Source organism: Protopterus annectens, chromosome 3.part0 (genome assembly GCF_019279795.1).
Source record: "Protopterus annectens isolate FY-2018-M chromosome 3.part0, PAN1.0, whole genome shotgun sequence".
NCBI lineage: Eukaryota > Metazoa > Chordata > Ceratodontiformes > Protopteridae > Protopterus > Protopterus annectens.
This window is the reverse complement of record NC_056731.1, coordinates 927,185,370-927,203,660: the sequence shown is the minus strand read 5'-3', so window position 1 is coordinate 927,203,660 and position 18,291 is coordinate 927,185,370. Positions and strand designations below refer to the sequence as shown.

Sequence of the window (18,291 nt, the reverse complement as noted above, 5' to 3'; positions counted from 1 at the left end):
CTGAGACCGAGACACTCGCGGTAGGCCTAGGCGTGGTTTCAGCCGAAACCACGGTCCGCGCGTGTCAGTCCTTGTCCTTCCGTTTTTTGGTTAAAAGAGAAGTCGGAGTCTCCGACGGCATATTATAACAGTAACTAGCCCCCAAAAATTCCTCTGCAAACTCCGCCCGACGTCTAAGAGTGCATCGATTGAAGGAGGCACAAGCAGTACAGGCCGAGACGTCGTGGTCTGGGCCTAGGCAGGGGAGGCAGTAGGAATGGAAATCCTTATGAGGTATTTGTTTCCCACAAGTTAAGCAATTATTAACTTTAAGTGTTTGATCTGACATCGGCTGAGGCAAGAAAGAGTCCCCAACGGGGTACTTAGCTTTTGAAGTCTTCGGTAGCTGAAGTTACAGGAGCTGGCCGACCGGCACTTGCGAACTGCTTCTGCTTCGGGTACCACGCGGCAAGAAAGACCGAGGAAGATGGCGTCGGCTGACGCTTTTATACCCCAGGCGCTCTGACGTCAGGGAAAGGGCGACATCAGCCGACGCCGGACCCAGACTTTGGAATCCGGCAGACTGAAGGGCTGCCTGAGGCAGGACAACCCATATGTAAGGACTGCAGATGCATCCTTGAAGGACATTCTAAGTTTTCTGTGTACGTCCAATGAATGCAGAATCCGCTCCCCCTTGTTCTGTGGATTGGGAAAGAAAGTTGGCAAACGAATGGTCTGATTAAGAGCCACACTGGATACCACCTTAGGCATGAAGGATGGACTGGTCCTGAGAGACACCCTATCCGCATGAAAAATAATGAAAGGCTCCACTGCCATAAGAGCCTATAATTCAGAAATCCTTCTAGCTGAAGTGACTGCTAGAAGGAAAGCTGTTTTCCAAGAGAGAAATTTTACGTCTGCAGTAGCAGCTGGCTAGAAAGGAGGGAGAGTGAGTTTTTCCAATATGAAATTGAGGTCCCAGGCAGGGGTCGGAGCTCTCCTGGGTGGTCTTAAGTTTTTGGCCCCTCTGAGATACTGCTTTAACAGAGGATGAGAGGAGAGGAGAGGGGATGCTCTGTGTTGTAATGAGCTGAAACGGCTGAGGCATGGATTTTTATGGAAGAAAAGGACAGGCCCTTGTGAAGCATCTCAGTTAAGTATTGTAAAACCTGAGGAATATTGGGCACTGTTGTGCTTATCCCTTGTGATTGATTCCAGGCACAGAATCTTTTCCATTTGTCAGCATAAGATTTTCTAGTACTAGGCCTTCTTGCCTCCAAAATGACATCCATCACAGGTTTGCTGAGGGATGCTAAGGGTGAATTTAGGTGATTAGCCACGCTGCAAGATTCAAAGTTTGGAGCTGAGTGTGCAGAATTTGGTTGTTCTGCTGAGACAGTAAGTAAGGTGTCTGAGGCAGGTGCCACGGTGGAAGGTGTGACACATTGCGCAGGAGTGGGTATCAGTGTTGCCGAGGCCAGTCTGGAGCAATCAAAATCATTGTTGGTTTGTCCTGTTTGACTTTTAGTACAACTTTGGAGAGCAGAGGCAGAGGGGGGAAAGCATAGACTGATAGGTTTTTCCAGCTGAATGATAGAGCATCCACTTTCCAGGCTCTTTTGTGATGAGTTCTTGTGCAGAATTTGTCCAACTGATAGTTCTGGGGTGAGGCAAAATGATCTATGTCTGAACTTCCCCCATTTGCGTGTCAACATGTTGAAAATCCGTGGTTCCAGTTTCCATTCGTGTGGGTCCATGAGATTTCTGCTTAGTTTGTCTGCCAGAGTATTCAGCTTTTCTGGCAAGAATTGAGCTTGTAGTTGTATTTGATAGGTCAAGGCCATATTCCACAATGCCATGGCTAGTCTGCAAAGGGGGTAGGAGTGTGTACCCCCCTGCTTGTTTATGTACCACATAACTGTGGTGTTGTCTGTCTTTATCATTAATTGTCCTGGATGAAGGTAGTCCTTGAAGGCAGTCAGTGCATTCGGTACAGCTAGCATCTCTTTCTGATTGATATGAAGGTGCATTTGATTTGGGCTCCATTTGCCCTGAATGCACTTCCCTGCCAGATGAGCCCCCCAAGCATAGTCTGATGCGTCTGTAGTTAGGGTTTGGGCGGCAGGGGGTGGAGTGAATGGCAGTCCCTTGTTTTGGTGGCAGGCCTCTGTCCGCCATAGGAACTCTAGTTGCAGGCAAGGTATGACAGGCATCATTGTTTCCAGGCTGTGACAATGTTGACTCCATAAACTTTTTAAGTACCACTGAAGTTTCCTCATATGCAGTCTTGCATATGGAATTAGAAGAATGCAGGAGGCCATGAACCCCAAGACTTGCAGAATTTGTCTTGCAGATAGCAGTACGTTACCAAATGAATTTGCTTCTATGGCGTAAGGTAAGCCATCTGTGCAGTTGTATTCGAGCTTTCACCCAGGAATGTAATTTGAGATGGTACCAGTTGTGATTTCTTTTCGTTTATGGTGTACCCCCAGCCAAGTTAGAACCCTTTTTACAAACGCCAATTGTTTTAGAAGAACGTCCCTGTTTTCTGCCTGAATTAGACAGTCGTCCAGATATGGATATATTTTAATATTTCTTTGCCTGCAAAATGCAATTATTGGAGCCAGGCACTCTGTGAAGACCCTGGGCGCAGTAGATAAGACAAAGGGCAGTGCAGAGAACTGGTAATGCAAGTAGCCTGCTTTGAAGCATAGGTATCTTCTGTAAGATTCCCTGATTGGGATATCCAGGTAAGCCTCTTTTAAGCCTAGAGTTACCAACCAGGCATCTTTGCTTAGCATAGGAAGTAACTGTTGAAGAGTCAGCATCCTGAATTTTGTAATGTCCAGAAATGTGTTTAGAGTAGATAAGTCCAGAATTGGATGCCATGATTTGTCTTTTCTGGGTATGAGGAAGTCTTGAATAGAAACCTTGTCCCTTTTCCTCTTCTGGTACTGGTTGAATAGCCCCCATATTCATGAGGGACAGCACTTGTTTCTGGGCCTCTGCCCACTGATTTGCGGGCAGGTCTGGCCATCCGTTTGAGATTGGCAACGTGTGGAAATTAAATCTGTGTCCCTGGGATACTATATTTAAAACCCATTTGTCCTGGGTTATAAGTTGCCAGTTTTGTGCATGAAGTGCCAGTTTTCGCCCAAAGGGGCGGCTAAAAGTTAAGTGCTTGGTAAGTGTAAAGGGAAGTCACTGAGACTGTTTACCATACAGAGGTGCCTTGTTGTTTCCAGATTTGGAGGAGGAGGAGGCACCCCATTGTTTTGCTCTAAAAGTCCCTTGTGACTGAAACCTGGAACCTTTGGAATGTCTGGGCTTGACCTGAGTGGCTCTCGAAAGGACCAATTCATAGCAGGCCAGTGCCTACTAAATCTTGGAGATTGCACATGTAAGAAATCTTTCACAGTTTGCATAGATTTAGCTTTATCTTCCATTTTTTTAAAACTCCTTCAGCCTTATTACCAAAGAGATGGTCCTGTTGCAAAGGAGCATCCAACAATTTTGCTTTAACATGATCAGGCAAAGTTTGCTCTTTGAGCCAAGCATGCCTTCTTAGCAGAGACCCAGTTACAGCAGCCCTGCAAGAGGCCTCCAAAGAATCAAAAACCACATTGCAAAGTATGTTTTCCAACTTGTTCAGCTGAATGCAATAAATCCTGTAAATTTTTATTTTTCACACAGTCATAAATTAACATAATTTTCTGTTGAAGCAGTCCCATGATATGCTGTTGATATTTAAGCATATGAAATTGCCAGTTTAAAGCCCTGATTGCCAAGGTTGCAGAAGTGTAAACCTTCTTACCCCATCTATCCAGCGCCCTGGAATCTCTACCAGAAGGGGTAGGATTTTTAGAAGTAGAGGCCTTAATGCCCTTGGGACCCTGAGAAATGGTTTCAGGATGTGCAATAGGATTTTTGAAAAGGAATTTGTGGGAGTCAGGAACTCTGTAGTATCTGTCTGGCTTACAAGGAGCTGGAGGCAAAGAATCAGGAGCCATACTAGATTCTGAAAAAGCATCATCAACAATGTCTAGAACAGGAGGTATAGCCAAAGGCCTATGCTGAGGAAGAAGAAGAAAATCCCTAAGTCTCTTTTTAGATTCAGAGAAATCCTGACTTTCCCAGTGGAAATGTTCCCTTAAGGTATGTAACGTTTCCCCAAAAGAAAAATCCTCAGGGGGAGAAGCAGAAGGAATGGAATCTTCTGCATCAGAGTCCTCATAAGTAGGTATAGTCAAATCCTGTTCAATGGAAGAGTCAGAAGAGAGAGAATTCCTGTTCAGAAGATTCATAATCAATGTCTTGCCTAGTACTCTTAGAAGGGGGGGGGGGTTGGCTACCCCTGATCAGAGTAATTAAATTTTCAGCCATTTTGATCATTTCTTTTTTAGGCATAGGGGCCTGCACATGTGGCCCAGGTGTCGATTTTTTAGACATAGATTTAGATTTTGGCCTTAGTTTTGAAGATGGCGTCTGTCTAATATATAAATCTGTAGGCCTGAAAACACCCTCAGAAGCCGGTGCCTGCACAGCGGCTCCGGACCCATCTAAGGTATAGACACCCACGGGTTCCATAATTGAAGCATCTCGCGGCATACTGGACTCCGAATGGGTCTCAGTAGAGGCCTGCAAATCACAAGTAGCGGGTATCAGGGGTTGCGAAAGCGCCTCACTGAGTACCGGCGAATGGCTTAGGAGAAGCATCGTCGGTTTTGGACCTTGACGGTCTGTCTTTTTCTTTGCGTTTTTTAGGTATTCTGGTAGCTGGATTGCTAACTGACGATATTTCTGGATAGTTAAATCTCGAGCCAAAATATTTAGAAGCAAAAATATACCGATGTTTAATAGTGCTTTGATTAAATTTAGCACAAAACCGACAGCAAAGTACGTTGTGGTCAGGGCCTAGGCAAGGAATACAGTACAAATGAAAATCCTTATGGGGTATTTGCTTCCCATAAGTAATACAATTAACTTTTACTGACATCGGTAAGGAGCAAGAAAAAGTTTCCCCAATGGGGTACTTAGTTTTCAGTTGACGAGTTCGGTTCTGAAACTCGAAAACGAAAATTTCAGGAGTCGGCCGACCAGCACTTGCGAACTGCTTCTGCTTCGGGCACCACGCGGCAAGAAATACTGATGTAATGGCATTGGCTGCATGTTTTATCACCTGACGACTTGACGTCATGGAAGAAGGGACAGCAACAGACACAGGACCCAAGACTTTGTTAATCAGGCCGACTAAGGACAACCTGCCAGCAGATTACCCAAATGTAATGACTGCAACAGTGAAACAAAGAATTAGAAGTTATGTACCTACCATAACGTTCCATGTTAGTTGTCTTCTCTCGCCTTCTTTCTTGCTGGATGGGTTCGGAGCCGATCCTCGGCTCCGACTCGGCACTTGCTTAGCTTGAGAACTCCTTTTACCAGCTCGAGGCAACCCTATATCCCATGATGCAAGGCGAGACTACCTCAGATCTCGTTTGGTAGCTAAATAACCCTGCCAATAATACTAATCCCAAAGGAAGAGCACAACTAGCCTAGAACTAGGCAAAAAGTCCTTAAGATAGACTCTCTAAAGAACTAAGGAGAGTGAATCTGATAAAGAGAAACTCTTCAAGGTCTGTCCAGGCCAGGGGGAAGGAGGGAGGGACGCAAGAAAGAAGGCGAGAGAAGACAACTAACATGGAACGTTATGGTAGGTACATAACTTCTAAATGTTAAGTTGTCAATCTCGCCTTCATTCTTGCTGGATGGGACCGTCCTAGCACCTGTATCCCGGGTGGCTCAACGGAACAGACTCTTGAGTACTGTGGAACCAAAACTGGCTCTGTCCCTGGAGGCCAAATCTAATTTGCAATGAGAGACAAAGGTATGAGGAGTGGCCCAAGTAGCTGCTGCACAAATGGTATCAATGGGCAGCCTATCCTGAAAAGCTGTAGAAGTGGATAGGCTCCTAGTTGAGTGTGCCTTCGGTTTTGAGGGTAGTTGCTTGCCTCTGAGCGAATACACGTAAGAAATGGTGGAAGATAACCATCTGGATAAGGTCACTTTTGATACTGGGAGACCTTTCCTGTTTTCTGCATAGGAGACAAATAATTGGTCTGATTTCCTGAATTGTTTAGTTCTATGCAAATAAAACCTGAGTTGACGATGGACATCCAAAAAATGAAGCTTTTGTTCAGCTCTGTCAGAATAATTTGGGAAAAAAACTGGTAGATCGATGGATTGATTAATATTAGTTTGAGAAACAACTTTGGGGAGAAAGGATGGATTTGTTCTCAAGGATACCCTGTCCTTGTGAAAAACCAAGTAAGGGGAACGGATGCAGAGAGCTTGAATCTCGGATACCCTTCTTGCTGAAGTGACAGCCAGTAAGAACATAGTTTTCCAGGTCAATAATTTCAAGGAGCATGAAGCAGACGGTTCGAAGGGGGGTAAAATCAAGGATGCTAACATCAAATTCAGATCCCATTGTGGAGGAGGATGTTTCACTGGAGGCTTTAGGAGAAAAACTCCTCTCAGAAAGGCTTTACATAGTCTATGTGACATAATGTTATGATCTTGCAAGCCAACATGATATTTGGAAATAGCCGCCAGTTGAACTTTGACTGTTGATGAAGAAGATCCTGACTGAAAAACTTCAGCTAGAAAATCTAAAACAGAATGTACAGGTGCAGTAAAGGGATCAATGTGCCTGGAGTTTGCCCAAAGGGAAAAACGTCGCCACTTGCTAGCATAAACCGTTCTGGTGGACGACTTCAAAGAAGCTATTAAGATATCCCTGACAGGATCAGAGATCATAGGAAGCCTGGCTAGGGAAGGAAGTGGAGTAACCAAGCAGTGAGGTTGAGAGAACGAATGGCCCGGTGCTGTTGACCCGATTGATGGATCAAAAGATCCGGAACTGGGTCCAGATGCCAAGGCTGCACCAGGAGGTGACGATGCAGAGTTGGAAACCAAATTTGTCGAGGCCAGTAAGGGGCAATGAGAATCAACTTGGCCCTCAAAACGGTAGCTTTCTGAATGACCTGTGGAATTAAGGGGAAAGGAGGAAAGGCGTATAGAAGTCCCCGGGGCCAATCCTGGGTTAGAGAGTCTCTCAGGGGTTGGCCTGGTAGGGGAAAGAGGGTGAAGAAGTCCGGGCATTTGTTGTTTAGGGGTGTAGCAAAAAGATCGCAACAAGGGGTGCCCCACTTCAGAAATATCTCGTCCACTATCGATTGATTGAGAGACCACTCGTGAGGCATGAGAATGGCTCTGCTCAGTCTGTCCGCTAAGAGGTTGGACCTGCCGGGGATGTGCGTTGCTATCAGAAACCGATGAGAGGAGATTGCCCATTGCCAAAGTCTGAGAGCTTCTCGACACAAAGGATAGGACCTGGTTCCGCCCTGCTTGTTGATGTACCAGACCACAGACATGTTGTCCGTTTGAACTGCAATAGTCCCCGTGGGAAGAAAGTCGTTGAGGGCTTGCAACGTTAAAAGCACCGCTCTCATCTCTAGGACATTTATGTGCAGATGGTATTCGATGGGTTGCCAAGTCCCGTGGACCATCCTGCCCTGATAATGCCCCCCCCACCCGATCAGAGAGGCATCCGTAGTGACTGTGGCAACTGGAGGAGGGGGGACAAAAGGTCGGCCCTGATGAAGTAGAGGGGAAGATACCCACCAGGTTAGATGAGTCCTGCACGATTGTGTAACCAAGATTTCGTGCCTCATAGGAAGGTTCTGGAACGACCACTGAGTGAATAACATCCACTGCAGAAGACGCATGTGGAAGCGAGCTAATGGTAGAAGTACAATGGCCGCAGCCATAAGACCTAGAACTTTCAGAACCAATCTGGCTTTGACTTCGCTGCTCTGCAATAAAATCCGAACGTATTTTTGGATGTCCAGAATTCTCTGATCTGTTAGTCTGGCTAACATACTGACGGTGTTTAATTCTGCGCCTATAAAGGTGATAGATTGGCAAGGCAGCAGAGAAGATTTTTCGAAATTCACCGATATTCCCAACCTTTTGCAAAGCTGCAGAGTGTAGTCTCTGCTCTGAAGAAGCTGATGCTTGGTGGTGGCGGAGAGGAGCCAGTCGTCTAAGTAAGGAAACACCTGGAATCCCTGACGTCTCAGATGAGCTGTGACCACTGCCATGCATTTGGTAAACACTCTGGGGGCTGAAGTGAGGCCAAAGGGCAGGGCTCTGAATTGATAATGACTGGTCCCTAGCCGAAAGCGGAGAAACCTCCTGGAGCGCCTGTGTATCTTTATGTGATAGTACGCGTCCTGAAGGTCTATCGAGCACATCCAGTTGTCCTTGCCCAGAAAGGGCAGAATGGACTGAAGCGTGACCATCCGGAATCTTGCCTTCTTGACAAATCTGTTTAGATTGCTCAGGTCTAAAATAGGTCGCCAATCTCCCGTCCTTTTGGGGACCAAAAAGAATCTCGAGTAGACGCCGGATCCTACCTGGTCTGCTGGAACAGACTGGACGGCTCTTTTTTCTAGGAGCTTTGAAACCTCCTGTTTTGCCAAATCCCTTTGACCGGGTGAGATGTCTGGAAGGGATTGGTGAGGTAGGATACCTTCGAAGGGATTTTGTAACCCTCGGATATGATCGACTGTACCCACATATCTTGTGAAAGGGAACGCCAGGCTACTGGGTACAGCGATATCCTTCCCCCGACTGCCTCCAAGGGTGGACAGTCGGGCAACACCTCAGGGATGCTGAAAGGGCTTCTCAGGAAGAGACTCCCTGTTGCCCTGATTCTGAGGACCCCCCCCTGCCTCTAGGGCGGCGTCTATTATTGTTACCCCCTCTGCCTCTGGGGGTAAACTGACCACGCGTGTCTGGCGCTGCTCCTTGGGCTTTACGGAACCACATCTTTCCTCCCTTCTGACCCTTGGGATAGGGTCTAGAAGGAGTGGAAAAATGGACTCCTACGGCAGAAAGAGTTTTGCCGTCTTGCTCACACCTGGTCAAGGTTTCCTTCACCTGAGGTCCGAACAAAGCCGAACCGTCAAAGGGGGTATTGGTGAAGGACGCCTTAAAGGGGTCCGTGAAATTACAAAGCCGCATCCAGGCTTGACGTCTAAGAGCCACTCCTGTGCCTGCGGCTCTACTCGCTCCATCGGCTGCATAGGATATGAGCCGCATGGAGGAGTTGGTTAAAGAATTTAGGATTGCTAGCTGTGAGGCCATCTTGTCTTGAGCCCCAGCAGCTGAAGGATCCTGAACCACTTCACCTAGCTCCTTGAGAATATCTCTTTGAAGTCTGCTGAAATGACAAAGGCAGTTCAGCGAACGCATGGCAAAGGTCGCTGAAGAAAACATCCGCTTGCCATACCTGTCCATGGTCCTAAAATCTTTGTTAGGAGGATGGACAGGCACTGAAGGATCCGCAGGTTCCTTCTTGGTGGCCGCCGCCACCACCATAGCATCCACAGAGACGCCCTTAGAAAGAAACTGCTTGTCTGAAGGGGCCGTAATAAATTTGGATGGCCTCCTAGGGACCGGTTCCACAGAATCTGGAGCTGCCCACGCCTTCCGAGCCACTACCTGCATAAGTGGGTCGAAAGGCGGAGACACCCAGGAGGTGGAGGGTCGGGATCCAAAAGCCTCCAGGTATACCGACTCATCCTCGGAGGGGTCAATGGAAGGCCAGTTCCCCCTCCGTTTGAGGAGTTCAAGGATGTCTGAAAAGGAGACATCCTCAGCGGGGGACCATGGGGAACCCTCCGACTCATCTAAGTCGGTATCAGATGTTGTAGACTCAGGGGAGTCTGTGTGTTTCCTCTTACACGTCCTCTTTCGAGGGGGTTCCCGTGCAGGATCAGGAGAAACCTCGGAAGAGGAAGTTATTCCCAATGGGGAAACCTGGGGCGATGGATCCCTGGGCCTGAGAGGAAGAGGCTGGCAAGAGACATCAGCAGGCATCGAAGAGGGAGGAGCTAAAGGGATGGACCGTTGACCTGGCTCAGGTGCCAGGACACTCCTCATCACCTCAAAGGCTCCTCTCCCAGGGAGGCCAGAATATTCCCGTTCCGAGGAAATAGGAATTCCCGGCTCCACTGGGAGAGAAGGCTCTGAGGCCGATGTCGGTGCTGAGCTTACCAAAGCTGAAGCCCCGAGAGGGAGAGTGGGGTCGGACAAGGGTCCGATGCCACTAGCCCCCTCGGAGCCGACAAGGGAAACTCTACGACCGGATCCCTCCAAGGAAGGTCTCATGGAGGAGATCGGAGCCGAAGACGACGGAGCCGAAAGGGGGTGTATCGGTTCCGGCGCCGACACGGTCGCTGTCCCGAGAAGCTCCGGCTCCGAACTCTGGAGGGGAGTCGGAGGAGGAAGTTCAAGGGGAAGAGCAATAGCCGAAGTCTGCTGAGACGGGCTATGGAGCATTTGGGCGAGTGCCTGTGACTTCAACAGCCTGCTTACCACCCTCTCTAAATCGTGGTCAGACAGCCTGGAAGATCTCGAAGATCGCCTCCGATGACTCCGTTCCGATAAAAGAGGAGATCTCGGAGCCGAATGGATCGATTCCAAAGAAGGGGACCGAGAGATCTCTTCTTGGACAAAGCCATCGGAGCCGACGTCCTCTGGGTTCCAGATGGAGCCGAAGGCTTCTCGGCTCCGATACTGGGTAACACGTCGGCTCCAGCTGGAGCCGACAAGGCAACAGTAGATTGAGTGTCGGAGCCGGTAGGAACCGACACTACCACATCAGAGGTAGAAAGATCGGCTCCAGCCGGAGCCGATCTCGACTCCGAAGGAGTCGGAGCCACCGGGGAAGGCTTAACAACTGTAGCCTGAACCTAGGTGGCTTTGAAGGTTTACTAGACCCAGTCTTAGTGGGTGAACCTTCTGGCTTTAATAAGCCACAGAGGATCAATTTGTTCCTCCTCTCCTGCAGGACTCTCTGGCTAAAAGAATGACATATGACACAGGAGTCCTGCAGGTGTAAAGGCCCCAGGCAGTAAACACAAGAAGTGTGACCGTCTGTCAGAGACATTTTCTGACAGCACGAGTCACACTTCTTGAAGCCTGAGACCTTTCCTTCCCTAGACATAGTCTAAGTAAAAACAACACTCACACACACTAAACAATCACACTATTAATCCCAAAAACACAGACACCGAGGGATTAAGAGAAAGAGGCCTAGGCCTAACAGATATAAACTTAGCTATATAACTAGAAGTTTAAATAAAGGGGAAACAGGGTGGGCTGTAGAGAACTACACACTATCTGACTATAAAAAAAGAGAAAGGGAGAGAAAAAACCCTGACTAAATTGTTTGAAAATTCAAACTCACCTGAGCTGGCAAAAAAGAGACCTCTTCGCAAAGCGGCAAACGAGATCTGAGGTAGTCTCGCCTTGCATCATGGGATATAGGGTTGCCTCGAGCTGGTAAAAGGAGTTCTCAAGCTAAGCAAGTGCCGAGTCGGAGCCGAGGATCGGCTCCGAACCCATCCAGCAAGAATGAAGGCGAGATTGACAACTTAACATCATCAGATACACTTACGTGTAAGAGAAAAAATGGTAGCTAAAGGGTAGAGGAACAACAGAGAAAAAATAAAGAAAACTTAAGACAATATTATCCAAGCAAAAAAGGAAACTAGAGAGCTCTGACAAAATGCGACTGTTTGGAAGAGCAGCAAGTGAGATCGCAGATAACTGGGAGAAAGGGACTGTGGGTAGAGGTGAAACTCGAGAGTTTTTGGCTGGCACGAGCTTTAGTAACAGGTGAGTCGGTTCAGATATACAAACTGGACCTGTATGTCACGGATAAAATGAAGAGTGACAACATCAGAACTCATACCTTTTCTGAATATCAGACACTAGAGAAGAATTCCACAAAGTATTGCATCATCCTACCAATTGTGTCCTTAAAGGACGACAATTCAAAAGGAGACTTGGGGCTAACAGACTCTTCGTTATCAGAACCATAAGCTAAAGGCAAAGGCATCTGTGAAGAATAGGGCAAAGACCTCTCATCAGACAATGAATCCCCATCTGAGGAATCTGGTTCCCTAAGCTGTTTAGAAAAAGTAGAGGTCCACGGAGGAGCAGGTACCGAAATGCCTTGAGGAAGCTTTAGGACCATCAAGGCAAAAAACAAGCACTCAGTAAACTCCTGCCATTCCGTTTCAGGATCCTTATGATGGACCAAAACACGCTTCAGTTTTTGTCTTTTCTTGGAAGGGACATCAGCCCTAACAAATACTGGATGTTTTGACCCTTGGCAAGATTTGAGAAGAGAACCTGGAACCTCCTCCCTGACCAATATCTGTGGAATCACTCTAGGGCTCTCTGAGATAATAAACTGTGGTCCCCCCTTGATGTCTGGAGAAAATACCTAGAAAGCCTCAGAGGATGTGCAGAAAGATGGATCCATGATGGTGTCTCTGGCAGAATCGCGGTAGAGGAACCTGATGTAGACACTGAACAACCTACAGAGCTATTACCTGCTTCAAGAAGGACATCTGGTGGAGGCTGGACAGCTACTGAATCTGGCCGAGACTTCTTGGCCGCCTTCTTACCTAACAGGAGTATATCGGGGTTAAAGGATTCTGCTATAGTACCCTGGGCTAACTGTTTAAACCGTTGGTTTTCAAGATAAATGGCCAGGGAAGACAAATGGCTTCAGTGTGTCTTTGGCACAAATGCCTTACAGATACTACAAGAGGTACAGTTGTGACAAGCACACAAACTAAAAAGATGCTGTTTGTGACAATCCTTATGGAGAATTTGCCTCCCACGCTGACATTTTCCCTTTTTGGATGGCATGAACTCTAGGCATCAAAATAAAATACAAAAACCAAGAAAAGTTAAAAAATAAATAAATAAACCCCAACGGGGCACTTATCTGGTTGTTAAATATTCAGTACAACAAGGTGTTCAGACCAGCTAGGGAAAGCAGCTCTCAAGCTTGCGGCGAGGAAGTAAAGAAGTTCTGGGCAGTTGTGTCCGTACACTCCTTTTATGCCCTACTTTCTGGGTTAGGAGCATAAATGTGATGTACAATGCACAGATCATCATTAAGCTTTCGTATACTGGTCAAGCGTTGGGCTGCCCTGGGCAGGAGATCCCTTCTGCCTAGGATACTGCAACACTGACATAGGACATTGGTATCTGTAATAATCTTGCTCAACAGTAATTCTCAACTTCTAGAAAAAGGATAGCAAGTGGTGACTTTTGTGACATCTGTATCATGGTAAGCAGTATGAACCACCAAGATTAAGCTGTAGCTGGGGTGGGAAGAAATCTTTTAATTTGAGTACTTAACTGTTGAAATACAGCAAAAATGTAAAAATAAAAAAAATCATTACTAATAAACTCAAAAATAATAAAAGTACATTAAAACATTACAATTACTAATTTAGCTCATGCTATAAAGACTGCATAAATAAACAAGTCACCAGTGACTTTGCATAACATGCTACTGTGTCACCCTTGACAGAAACTAGGTGAGTTCCACAGGATGGACAGCTGTTTGGCAAACAGTGATTGAGATGTTTCTAGACTAGCCTTGTGCATCACAAGCAGACCCACATAGGGTTACCACCTGTACCACTTTGCGAGGGACAGTCCCTCTTTGGGCAGTTGTGTCCTGCAAAAAAATTGTAAAAATGGCAAATGTCCTGAGATTTTAGGGCAAACTTATTTCCTATATGTTATGTAATAGCTGCATAAAACAGTTATTCTGTATCTGAAACACCTACATGTTATAAGAAAAAGAATAAGCAACTAAAATGTTACAAGAATAAGCTTTTATGTAGGCAAAAAAGTGAAGTTCTGTCATTTGTACTGGCCATGGGTATGTTTTGGCCAGCAAAATCTGACGTTTATACCAAAAATGTCCCACTTTGGGCATTTGAAAAGGTGGCAACCCTAGACACACACCCACCTATTGGGAGATGGAAGATCAACAGAAAATCAGCAGCTCTTTTAAACTGTAGGACTTGAGCTGTGTTCAGAAAGCTACATTAGAGTAAGACTGTAAAACACTAAATGGTTAGCTAATAACAGCTAATGCACAACATAGAAAAATGGCATTATATGTCTAGGTTGAGGCAAGGAAGCTAAAACCCTGCCTGCTGAGTTCTGCTGCAGCAAGTCACTACAACACAGGCTATGGTAAAGGTAATTACAGCAGTCCAGTCCAGAAGGGATCAGTGCAGGCAAAACCACTGAAAGGACCTTAGGTGGAATTAAAATGTTTACTTCTAGAGATGGTCTAAAAACAGAAATATAAACATTTAGCCACTGCTGCCACCTGTCTGAGAAAAATATACATGCATAGGAGGAACAAGGTTCAAAAGAAGTTAGGATTTGAGTGAGCTATGTAATGTTTGACCGACAACAATTTCATATATAATAAGTGATATATAATGTTTGCAGCTATGGTTGTGTCGGCATGGTTTGTAATGTATAATGTTTGCAACTGAACTTGTTTCGGTAGGATTTACTGTCATTTATATAAATGCATGGTTGCCTCTGTCATACATGATAATTTAATGAAAATGCTTCTTGCTAAAAAAAAAAAAAAAAAAAACACATTCCATACAAAAAAAAAAAAAAAGAAAACGATAGGTACATGCAACAAAATACTTGGTTAAAATTATAAATCTTTCTTCAAGTCAGCAGTTTACTTAAAGGAAAAAAAATCAGATTTCACAGTGAGATGCTATTTGCAACTTAAAAATTTTCAAAACCAGAAACCTAAATCATAATATCAGAGCTTAACAAACGTATATACTCCACCTTCTCCTGATGGCGGAATCTAGTACCCAAGGAATATTTGTTGCTCCTAATACCAAGATGCCTTCATTGTCTACTCCAACACCTATGAAAAAAAATAAATGAATGAAACAGTAAGATCTACATCTCAATTTCAGTGGAATTTAAAAACATGGAAATAATTTCTCAACTGTAGAGTCATTAAAAAAATGAACCAGTCACTTTCCCCTATCCTACCACATGCCATTTCTAGGATGGCTGTTAGCATTACCAAGTTCCCTCTCTAGCACAGCTTAGTGATAAAGTGTCTGTTTTACCTGTGGTCTTCAAGATCTAGGAGATCTTGTTTAACAGCGTTTTAAAACTTGGGGGGGGGGGGTACAAGCATAATGGAAGAAAGCTGTGATGGCTGTTGTACCTAGAGGATAAAGGCCGATCAGATCCAGCTTTATATAGCCACATTTCAGTTTTAAACCATGATTATGAAGTGCTTGTGTCTTTAGTTAAGAGAATGTAATAGGTGTTAAAGTTGATAGATATGGATAAGTGTGGTTTTGTGGAAGGAAGACAAACATTAACAAGAAGCACGCTGATCCGCAGGGAAGCAGAATGAGAAAACACCACTATTGTTGGTGAGCCTTGAAGCAGAGAAAGCATTCAATAGAGTCAGCTAGGATTTTACGAGTAGGAAACTGGTAGCAAACTGCATTCCCTTACAGAATAACACAGATAATTGGGAGGCTATATGAAGGTTTGGAGTTGAATATTAAGATGGGTGGGTTAATCTCTGAAAAGCTTTGTTTGAACAGAGGAATGAAGTAGGAATGTCCTTTCCCCTTTAACTGCTTTAAATTTAGAACTATTGGCAAAAATAAGGGATTCAGAAATTTAAGGACAGAAATGGTATGGTAATCAAGAAAAGTTATCTTTATTTTGCAGATAATACTTTGTAATTGATAAACCTAGAAAATGACATTTTCAGTGATGTGGTACATTTTGAGACAATTTCAAGTCTTTTCAGGACATAAAATTAATGAAGAGAAAACAAAAAAGTGTATATGAATTGGTTATGAGGATATGAGATGACATATTTAGATGTAGGGATTAAAATGAATTTATTACGGCAAGCAGCTAAAAATATATGGGGACAGAAAGTATAATGCAAACATTTAGTAAGCGAAGGCTCTTTATAATGGATAAAATAATACAAGCAGTGAAAATGTGTTTATCCCTTTAAGTTTATATATGGGTTAGGCATATATATATTTTTTATCAACCAATGGAGAGGTTATAGCCCACAAAAAGGACAAAAGGTGATTTAGGATTATTTGATTTAAATTGTTACATTAAAGCTACACAGTTAAGGCTCGCATAAATAATACAACAAGACGGTTGTAAATCAAAGTGGAAAAGGATGACTATGAAACAGGGAGGGTATTTTGAGAAATAAGGAGAGAGTAAGATTCTGGATGTAGGTCCTTAGGGAAAACAACCAAACAGAATATTAAACTTATAAAGTAACAAAAAATATTCCATGATGTAAGCCAACAAGGGAATGGAAAAGGGTTTTATAAAATACAGAATAACGTAAACATAGGTATAGAAAATAGATAAGAAGAGGCTTGAATTTACTGGAGAAAATTAGCAAAGGTATCAAGGCACTGGAAGCAACTAACTAGAAAGGGAAAGGTAATACAGTGGGATGAGGCCAAGCAGAAGCAAGGACTGCAGGTTACAAACTGCCTTCCCTACCGGAGATTAATAAAGAACAAAAGAAAAAAGCACTGAAAGCAGTCAAGAACATGAGTCCAACTGACTAGTATGAGACTTTAATAAATTGAAGCGCTTTTCGTTTGCTTCCTTAAGCAAACTTCCTCAGAAAAACAGTTTTAAAAAACCTTAAACAACTTTACATACATTTAAATAATCACAATTAATGTCATCTAATCCAAACGAAAAGCACTTCAATTTATTAAATTCTTGTACTAGTCAGTTGGACTCGTGTTCTTGACTGCTTTCAGTGCTTTTTTCTTTGGTTTGTAGCTTTCCAGTGCTTGTCTGTTTTATTAATAAAGAACAGACAAAAGAAAAGAAAGGGATAGGGGAATGCTAACTGAAAGACCAGCTCTGACAGAAGAGAGAACAGAAGCAATGTTAAAAAGGGATAATTACTAGGACTTATAAAATACTACATAACTAGAAGAATCAATCTGAGAAGGTTAGAAAATACTGGAAAGTGAAACTGAAAAAGGAATTTTTACAAGTAGCAATGGGATGACCTGTGCATGATCCCAAATATAAAACAAAGTTCAGACAATTTTGATTTTTGTTTGGAAGTATTTGCATAGGCAATTTTATACCCCCTTTGACAAAGGGAAATAATGCTAGCCCAGCTAGCTGGAATTTTGTAAATAATTCTATGTCACTTGTGAATACTGATATGATTTATACAGAAGCATGTGTAAAGTACTGAGCGAACATGCCCTGCTGGCTTGGTTCAGAAATATTTATAAACTATTGTAATTGTGTAAATATACACAATTTAGCAGTGGGAACTAGAATATAGAGGATTAACTTGCAAAACATCAAGAATATAGTTAAAATTATTTTTTTTTATAATTGCTGGGCCATAAATAAAAGATGTTATCTCTCAGCTTCAGTGCAGTAGCAGACACAATTCTCTAGACCTAGAGGTTTTTGTATCGTCTTGAAAGAGCAGTAATTGCTAGATTTGAGATGCAGAAGTGTTTTATTGTTTTATGACTTCCAGGGTCTGCAAACATCTTAGAGATATGTATTTTTTCACAGGGAGATGCTAAAAATGCTGTTAGTTTCTGACAAAGGGGGTTTAACCTGGGAACTAAAAGTCAGGTGAGAAAAAGTGATGTCATCAAAGCTAACCCACCAGTAATATTTGACATTAATTTAAGAAAACTCTGTAAGAGAGGGAGAGGTCATTTTGCATTTTGTCTTGGATCTAACAAGAACATCCACTCAGCACTTCTGCCTGTGTGTTGCTCTAAGTTTGTTTTTAGGGCATAGTAACTCCTTTAGATTCAGATGGGAATATTGTAAAGTATAGCTTAGATGTTTTCTTTATTTGAGACTGTCCTGCAATGTTGTTTTAAATATTTCCTGTGATTTTGAACTCTGAAGTTACTGTGACAATTTACTGAATGTTTTCTTCTTGTTTTAGTATTTATTATTAAATATATTTAAACTTTTCAATTGTGGCTGATCTGTTTAGAGATATTTAAGCTCTAAGAGTACTTGCATATCTATTTGGTAACACTGTACAGGCCCACTCTTAACAGCCTGGCTTTGTCAAACTACCATTTGGATTTATAGTAACATTACACAGTAAGATTTCACACCCTTTGTTAAGGGCCTTAAAGTAGCTGATAAGAGTTGGCTGGTGGTAGTGAAAATTACCTTATAGTCTTGGTAGAAGGGGACATAGCAAGTAAACCTGTGCCAGCCTTTCCCAGGTGTGTGTGTGTGTGTGTGTGTGTGTGTGTGTGTGTGTGTGTAAATCAAATCTCAAAATGTGTGTGTGTGTCAACTACT

At 43.9% G+C, this 18,291-nt stretch overlaps 1 protein-coding gene across 2 annotated transcripts in view; it reads right to left on the bottom strand.

Moving 5' to 3' along the window:
- Nucleotides 1-18,291, bottom strand: part of VPS4B (vacuolar protein sorting 4 homolog B) — a 904,737-nt gene that overhangs the window by 390,735 nt on the left and 495,711 nt on the right. For both annotated transcript variants that reach the window (XM_044065255.1, XR_006364000.1), the window contains exon 8: nt 14,749-14,830. In XM_044065255.1, coding sequence (XP_043921190.1) covers nt 14,749-14,830 — 82 coding nt within the window. The remainder of the gene's footprint in view (nt 1-14,748; nt 14,831-18,291) is intronic.